The 9,762-nt window shown below is 35.4% G+C and overlaps 1 protein-coding gene across 1 annotated transcript in view; it reads left to right on the forward strand.

Annotated features, from left to right (window-relative positions):
- LOC138321121 (NFX1-type zinc finger-containing protein 1-like) overlaps positions 1–8,543 on the forward strand; it is a 29,188-nt gene extending 20,645 nt beyond the window's left edge. Inside the window, 1 exon segment of the mRNA XM_069264565.1 lies at positions 187–8,543. Within this exon segment, the coding sequence (XP_069120666.1) occupies positions 187–1,050 (864 nt within the window). The 3' untranslated portion in view covers positions 1,051–8,543.
- The last annotated feature ends 1,219 nt before the right edge of the window (positions 8,544–9,762 follow it).

Below are 9,762 nucleotides of genomic sequence, written 5' to 3' on the forward strand. Positions count from 1 at the left end.
ATATGTTTGATAGACAACATAGTATAATCGGCGTCGAAACTGTTTATAGCATTTGGATTGGTACATAATCCTTGTAAACTACATTTACGCTGAAAACGTAATGACGTAATATTATCATTAAGAACGATTTCATCAAAACATTTGTTTAGTTTTCAGATCATTTTAATAATAGTTCTTTACAAACAGGAAACTTTCTGGAAGAAATGGCGAAACGATTATGAGGAGTCTCAAAATCGTGCAAACATTGGACGTGGTTCTAAACGAAACAAGCGTGGCAAGAAGGGAGGTGGACGAGGTGGGCGTGGATTAGGTGAAAATGACTCCGAAACAGTTGGTAATAATGATGTTGAACAAATACTGCCATATGGAATGGTTTATATGAAATCGCCACACCAGAAATCGTTTCAACAAAGAGAAAGGGGGAGGGGAGAACGTGCTGGTACCAGAGGCTGGTTACCTCCGGGATGGCCAAACCAGACCACCAGAGGACGAGGAGGGTATAGTATGGGTGGGTTAGGTAGAGAACAGTGGAGCAGTGACGATAAACAAGGTGATACCCAAGGTGGCATTGGGTTCGTCCAGGGCCAAAACAGCAGGGGTCGAGGAGGGTACAGGGTTGGTGACTTCGGTACAGGAAGATGGGATGGTAATGGTATATCGGATGATAGGCGAGATGGATTCGGGTCAGGAGGCGGAAATGGTGCAATGAGTCATGGAATGGGTGCAAGTGACGAGAGGATGAGAAGCGGGAAAGGAAATGCACGGGATGGAGCAGGTAGAAATACCACTAGAATGACTAACAGATCGAGTGGATTTTGGGAGTCAGCAACATCACCCACGGGGGCTGAGGGTTATGGAGGGGAAAATGCTAGAGTACGAGGCGGTAGATGGGGAGAGCTAGACGGAAGGCCAGATCAAGGGCAACGCGATAGGGAACAGGGGAATCGAAGAAGGTTGGGAAGACGCGGTCAAAGCCTTTGTGATTACGAATTACAATTTCAATTCACAGGTGGATTTGGGCGGGGACGCGTTAGAGACAGAAATAAGTGACGATAAGTTTGCTTCTCTATGAAAAGTTCAGAATTCCAAACGCATATTGTGCAATATGCAATGGTATATATGAGGTGATATGTATCATTTCCAAGTTGTGTTTCGGAAAGTCAATACAAACATACATGTATATGATAAATCTGGCTGAATTGAGTGTCAGAAGTGACACAAGTGTGTAAATAAAGAAAGCAATCAAGTAATTGATTAGGTAATCATAGATTGTGTAATATTTTGTAACTATCTGCGTAACTGAAATTTAGACTTACATATAATACTAGTATTTGAGACATGTATTAGTACAGACTTTTGCTCTTGTTATATGCTATGCCTTATGCAAATTTACATCTTTTGATTGGTTTGCGTACCCTGACGGTATGAGTCTCGACAGTGTCCTATACAATTTATCTTGCAAGAGAGTTTTTGCTGAGAAAACTAGTCCCGTTAGTGAACCTTTTGGCATATTAAGATTATAAAGATTATTTCCTTTTGTACAATATGTATGTGTAAACCAACCTATTGCCGCGATTCATCACGATTTTACTTTCATTTGAAAGCTATATATGTACTTGTGGTTGAAAACGTTTCCACGGCGATATATTATCAACAACGAAATACTGTAAACCAACTTTTTTTCACGGCAACAAAATTACGCGATTTCAAATCAAGTTCGCGGCGATTAACATTCGCGAATATAAATATTGAATGGAAATATCTTTCAATATAATTACAGGTGTGTGTATTTTTTCGTGGAGATAAACTTTCGAGAATTTACCGCTATCGCGAAATTCGCGAAAGTAAAATGAAAGACAAATGGTTTACAGTACGCAAACTCGCTTACAACATTAAGTCTGTTTACGGTCTGTGGTAATCTATTATGTACACGTTTGTTGTACATATTAATTGGAATGAAGTGCCTTCAGAACATCAGTTAATATGGTCCGTCCCGATTTAAATAATGTTGGTTTTTGTAAATACTATCATACTTATCACCTTGTTATAATGTTTATATATTTTGATTATATACTTGTTTTTGTACTTTAATTATATTGCCTACCTAAAGGTAGACTGTTATATGATCTATATTGTACTTACCTGGGTGGTTTGTTCATATTTCAGTTCTATAGATTATCAATACATTGGGTATATCATCATTCAAATAAGTATTTGAGGAAATAGTCACTCAAGGAAATCGATCGAAGATATGAATAACTGCTGATAGACATTTCTGCTTCTGTTTCATCTTGATGACCGAGATACCAATGGTATCGGTTGTCTTATAGGGTGATATTTTGTATAGTTTTCTTTCTAAACAAACATTTTATTAACGTTATTTTTTTGTTGATTTTATTTTTCCGTATGTTTCCTAGAATAGAAAACACTTTCACATAATCTATTATATACATCATATTAATATGTACATGTATAGATTGTTGTGGATATATACCTATTAAAGTAGAAATAAGAAATCAGTGCACCAATTAGAATGTTTTATTGATATATCTTGATATAAAGAGTGTGATTGAGAACGGGTTTTAGTAAGAGAGAAAGCTTTATATTAATATCATATTATCTGATAAAAAATATACACCACTGTCAATCATTGTATTCACTTGTAAATAATTTTCATAAAATCGGATTGCCACGAAATTGATTAATTCAATTAAAGCTGCAGTAGATTTTTTGAGATCAAAATTGCGAAATTCTTTAACTGTGAAAATAACGCTAGGCATTGAAACGCAAAAACCAATTTGCGCGAAAGTTATATCATGGTCACAAAAACAGTTCTGAACATTTTAATGTAGGTGGCAAAATAGGATATTCAAATCTATCTTTTTAGATTTAAGTAAAAATATATTCTTTGTGAAGACATTTTCTTGACATGGTTATGTTCACATGTTATTCTACTCCATCGTTTTTCCGGATCCGGTGAAAGAAATATTTCTTCGTCTTACCCGGTGATAAACCGGAAGTTGAAAAACGTCATATGCAAATAAAGAAATAACCTGTGCAGCCCGTGCACGAGCTCGTGCTTCACGTGCGTGCTGAACTTTGACCTTATGATCATTGCAATCGGAATTCCACCTATCATCACATATTTTCGTTGATGTTTACCCGGTAAAAAGAGTTGTTTAACTGGTTTTCATAAATATTAGTTACTATGTCTATGACAGTGAATATTTCAAAATGATTTAGCTTCTTGTTTGTCACAGTGCAACAAAGTTTTTGGCGAAGTAAAATAGAAATCTACAACTTGATTTATTGATTTGCGTATTTGTAGTTTTTATCATAAGGCAGAAAAGAAAAAGAATTATTCCCTACCTAGAGAGTAGAACAGGGAAATCTCTTATATTTTTGACATTTACATAATAAGTAAACTATCCTTAATCGTATTGGTGCTGATTATGTATACATCCTAGATTAGAAACAATTTCACATATATACATCATATTAATATGTACATGTATATATTGTTGTGGATATATACCTATCTTTACATTGCGACAATGCAAGTTAAAATGCATTCATTAAAATGTCTATAACGTTATTCGACATTACAGTGCGTCTGTCCAGTTCTATCTCACCATAAAATCCTTTTTAACTTGCATTATCAGCTTTAGGAACTATGCAAAGCCGATGTTGTAATTGCATTGAAATTTTCTGTTCTTTATTTTAACGTTTTTGTGTTGTTATATTGAGACATTTATTATAGTGTATACTTTATCTACTGGCATATCATATTTATCAATTATGGACCTCCTTTGCTAAGGTTTATATAGTGTTGTAACGCGTAAAATTCAATAATGCATTATTTGATATTCTACCACCAAATGGACCTAATCAATGGTCCTTAATTTTTAGGTCACCTGAGACGAAATCTTAAGTGACCTGTTCGATTCGCCTTTTGTCCGTCGTTGTCCGTCGTCCGTCGAATGTCCGTAAACAATTTACATTTTCAACTTCTCCAATTCTGCTGATGCAAACTCAATGAAATTTTGCACAATCCTTCTAAGTTATAAGATCAATCAAAATGGTGAATTATATGGCCCCCACCGCCAGGAGGGTTGCAGGAGGAGCTATAAGGGGTAAAATTCTTTGAAAATTCTCTGAAATACTCTTCATAGAATAAAAGGTCTTATGGTCCTTTACAAAAAATTGAATTTCATAGCTTTATAGTTTCAGATTTTTCCCGAAGAGGGGGTCAAATTTACTATATTTTTTAAAGCAAAAACACATTTATGAGCATTATTTTTTCAATTTTCATAGGAACTGAATCAAACTTGGTTAGAATTATTAGCCAGAGATTTCATTTAACATCATATTCATATTCATAGATTTGATGGAATCAAATACATTTCATAGTCTAAAAAGTCATTTATTAAATCACTGACTGACTTCAAGGGCCTGATAGGCCAATATATAGTGTTTATATTTTTATTTCATTCTATATCCGAATTCAGTTGACGGTTAATGCCCATGGGCCTCTTATTATATTAGATATGATAATTATTTTAAGATGTTTGCTTCATGCTAAGTAATTAGTCGATTTGTTGTTTTGATTTGGACGTTCTGTCTCTTTTGTGCGGATTTGTATTCTGTGTACATAAAGTATGTCGACTTATTGTTTTGAGTTGGACGCTGTATCCCCTTTGTGCGGATTTGTATACTGTGTATATAAGATACATTGATTTATTTTTTTGAGTTGGACGCTGTATCCTCTTTGTGCGGATTTGTATACTGTGTACATAAGATACATTGATTTATTTTTTTGAGTTGGACGCTGTATTCCCTTTGTGCGGATTTGTATACTGTGTATATAAGATACATTGATTTATTTTTAGCTCACCTGGCCCGAAGGGCCGGTGAGCTTATGTCATGGCGCGGCGTCCGTCGTCCGTCGTCCGTCGGCGTCCGGCTGTCCGTCAACATTTCCTTTAAATCGCTACTAGTCATAGAGTTCTGCATGGATTGTAAGCAAATTTGGCCACAAACATCCTTGGGTGAAGGGGAACAGAACTTGTATAAATTTTGGCTCTGACCCCCCGGGGGCAGGAGGGGCGGGGCCCAATAGGGGAAATAGAGGTAAATCCTATAAATCGCTACTTGTCATAGAGTTCTGCATGGAATGTAACCAAATTTGGCCACAAACATCCTTGGGGGAAGGGGAACAGAACTTGTATAAATTTTGTCTCTGACCCCCCGGGGGCAGGAGGGGTGGGGCCCAATAGGGGAAATAGAGGTAAATCCTTTAAATCGCTACTATTCATAGAGTTCTGCATGGATTGTAACCAAATTTGGCCACAAACATCCTTGGGGGAAGGGGAACAGAACTTGTATAAATTTTGTCTCTGACCCCCCGGGGGCAGGAGGGGCGGGGCCCAATAGGGGAAATAGAGGTAAATCCTATAAATCGCTACTTGTCCTAGAGTTCTGCATGGATTGTAACCAAATTTGGCCACAAACATCCTTGGGGGAAGGGGAACAGAACTTGTATAAATTTTGGCTCTGACCCCCCGGGGGCAGGAGGGGTGGAGTCCAATAGGGGAAATAGAGGTAAATCATTTAAATCAGTACTAGTCATAGAGTTCTGCACGGATTCTAACCAAATTTGGCACATAAAACATCCTTGGTGGAAGGGGAACAGAACTTGTATAAATTTTGGCTCTGACCCCCCGGGGGCAGGAGAGGCGGGGCCCAATAGGGGAAATAGAGGTAAATCCTATAAATCGCTACTTGTCCTAGAGTTCTGCTTGGATTGTGACCAAATTTGGCCACAAACATCCTTGGGGGAAGGGGAACAGAACTTGTGTAAATTTTGGCTCTGACCCCCTGGGGCAGGAGAGGTGGGGCCCAATAGGGGATTTAGAGGTAAATATTCAAATTCCTTCAGAAAAGAAACAATGAACCTGTATTCAGAACATTATTTGGCATTGCAAACCAGGTGAGCGATACAGGCCCTCTGGGCCTCTTGTTTTGAGTTTAACGCTGTATCCCCTTTGTGCGGATTTGTATACCGTGTACATAAGATACATTGATTTAGTATTTTGAGTTGGACGCTGTATTCCCTTTGTGCGGTTTTGTATACTGTGTATATAAGATACATTGATTTATTTTTTTGAGTTGAACGCTGCATCCCCTTTGTGCGGATTTGTATACTGTGTACGTAAGGTACATTGATTTATTTTTTTGAGTTGGACGCTGTATTCCCTTTGTGCGGTTTTGTATACTGTGTATATAAGATACATTGATTTATTTTTTGAGTTGAACGCTGTATCCCCTTTGTGCGGATTTGTATACTGTGTATATCAAACACTATATTTTTATTAGTACACTGTACACCAACATATTTCACGAGTTATTAGCATTGTTAAGAGAATTGTTTCTGTGAACATGCTGACTGTAAAGTGCGATAATAAATCGCCTTGAGGAATCTTTAGGCGTGAAAACTCAAAATTGAGTTCTCATGAATATAAGTTGGTTTGTAGTGTGTAATGTAATGTATAACTAATTTTGATCTTTGATGTGATGAATTATGCTATTTTCAATTGTGTTTTAAGCTTTGGATGTCTTGGGCATCAAGTAAGTGCCATTGAATATAACGATGGTTTCCTGATATGGAATCATTGTATGATATGTAGATGTAACTACTGTCAGTTAATAATGCCATATATTGAACTACGTTTGTAAGTGATGGACTGACCGTAACCTACCATATACCATAAACGTACATATTTTAGCGGTTATCATATTTTAACGCATGCATTTCGCGGATGATACTTCGCGTTTAAATGCGACTGCGCTAATTGATACTTCCGCAAGTCTTATACATGTATATAGTAATTATTTGTGAATCCATCACTACGGAAACCTATTCAAAAACAATATTGTGCTGATTGTAGCTTGTGTTAAAATAAGTACGTTTACAGGTATATATTATGTGGAAATCCTAAAAACGACTCACTTCATTATTGTTTGTGTTTCTGACATAAATTTCCAACTACTTATCGTTTAAGAGGATAAGGCTTTTTATTCCCCGCGCTTAAATGTTCCCCGCCATTTATGTGAATTATGTGATAGCAATATGAAACCTAACAGAACTAAATGGATAGAGTGAGGTAAAGGGGAATAACAGTGTTATGCTTTGTTCGAAAATAAACATAGGTTATTATAATTGATAAATTATATATCATGGTGCATACTCGATATACCAGGGGTTACTATCACTGCTATGACATAATCTAGGGATGGATACAACGCCAGTGATAGTAACCCATAAGGTATCGAACATATTCATGGTGTCCTGACGAATTTAAACAACTTAAAGGAATTCCTTAACTTACAATTTACCGTAGGAAAGCATTACAGAAGTTTAGTAAAGCTCCAAAGTTTTTCTTAACTTATGTAATGCTTTCCTACGAAGAATTTAAAGTTAAGGAATACCTTAAAATTAAGAATGACCTGGTGACCTATATTGACATCAGGTATATTTTATCCTAATTCAGTTTGCATAGTTTATGTATAAGAATTCCTTTTTACATCTGTCACCTGTTAAGATTTTATGTTGTTGGCCAGATATCTTATCAGATAAAAAGATCAAACACATTTTGACCTTGGAAATAATTTCCATTTCACTCTCGATAAATGGCGGTTTTTTCAATTTTGCATAACACATAACTACATGTAACTACGTACGCGTACGATATCAAAGAGAAGCAGTGATTTCGGGAGAAATATCATGTTTTGTTTTAATTGTGAAATGGTATAGTTTAGTAGGTGACAAATGCCATTTTTGGTTTCTGGAGTGTCAACATCAAACCGATGTAGTGCTATTATAAAGTTTGCTGAGTGATGTATTTAGTTTTATAGAAATGATAAATGTAACGTGATTGTTATTAATTTAACCTTATCTTTATTTAATATTGATCATTTTAAACACAAAGTTATGAAAGAAAGATGATACATCTCTGACAAAGAATCATCGATAGTTATTTAGACAATAATTAGTATGACTCGTTATATTGTGTAACATCTACAACGAGAGGAAATATTTGATTTGCTGATGTGCTATCAGTATTTCATTCTGTATGAAATGTCAAAGGATATTAATTTCAATCTTTTAAACTTCAAAGATACATTAGAAGTTGAAACTTTTCAAGAACGGCATTAGCATACACTATGTGATTTTTTATGGAAAGAAATATCAATTTGTCTGAAATGGTTTTGAGAGATAATAATAACAATTTGTCGTAGATGTAGCAACTTCAAACATTAGTATGTTGTGGATATAAATCAATACTTGTTTATTATACCACATGGTAACAATTAATTAATCATGAATATACTTCGAAGATTTTCTTTTAGAACGTCTTATGTACATTTTAGACCAACCACGTGCATACTTTAATACTACGATGTAATATTTGCTTATTGGAAATTAATATGTTGATTTTATTCAAAGTATTCAAGACAATAAATTTGTTGCATGAAATGAGGAAGTACATAATTCATATTTATAAAACGTTTGCTTATATGTAACAATCTTATAACTTACATTGCGGACCAATCGTGGATATAAATCAATACTTGTTTATTATACCACATGGTAACAATTAATTAATCATGAATATACTTCGAAGATTTTCTTTTAGAACGTCTTATGTACATTTTAGACCAACCACGTGCATACTTTAATACTACGATGTAATATTTGCTTATTGGAAATTAATATGTTGATTTTATTCAAAGTATGCAAGACCATAAATTTGTTGCATGAAATGAGGAAATGCATAATGCATATTTATAAAACGTTTGCTTATATGTAACAATCTTATAACTTACATTTCGGACCAACCGCTGCGGAGACAATATCATATTTGTGTGCGTTATAATTAATTAATCATGAATATACTTCGAAGATTTTCTTTTAGAACGTCTTATGTACATTTTAGACCAACCACGTGCATACTTTAATACTACGATGTAATATTTGCTTATTGGAAATTAATATGTTGATTTTATTCAAAGTATGCAAGACCATAAATTTGTTGCATGAAATGAGGAAATGCATAATGCATATTTATAAAACGTTTGCTTATATGTAACAATCTTATAACTTACATTTCGGACCAACCGCTGCGGAGACAATATCATATTTGTGTGCGTTATACTTCATAAAATGATAGTATAATAGATAATAAATGCCTCTTAAGGTTAACTTATAAAACGTTTCATTTTGGACCACCACTGTGAAATAAATTCTGCTTGAGGAAACTGATTATACTCAAATCACCTTACAGTACAGTGGCGTAGGAAGATGAAACGTAATGGGGGGGCAAAGGTCCTCAATATTTTGTATTTTCCCTCCCCCGCCGCACCTACAGGAGGAGATTAATTCAACACACAACCATATATACTCTATATACTTTTTTCATATATCATTAAATATAATATTTGTACACATTTATAGACAGTGGGGTCGCTAAAAGGAAATTAACGAAAACTGGCCAAATTAGCGTGTGAGCGCCGAAGGCGCGAGATTTTGGGGTCTGGGGGTCGACCCCGGGAAAAATATTACGATTTAGAATGGCTGAGATGAATTTTACAGTGTATTTTGATGATTTTGCGAGCGCCCGAAAGCGCGAGATTTTGGTGTTATGGGGGTTCGGGGGTCTTTCCCGAGAAAAAAATATTACGATTTAGAATGGCTAAGATGAG

This window comes from Argopecten irradians, chromosome 4 (genome assembly GCF_041381155.1).
Source record: "Argopecten irradians isolate NY chromosome 4, Ai_NY, whole genome shotgun sequence".
In the NCBI taxonomy this organism is placed as follows: domain Eukaryota; kingdom Metazoa; phylum Mollusca; class Bivalvia; order Pectinida; family Pectinidae; genus Argopecten; species Argopecten irradians.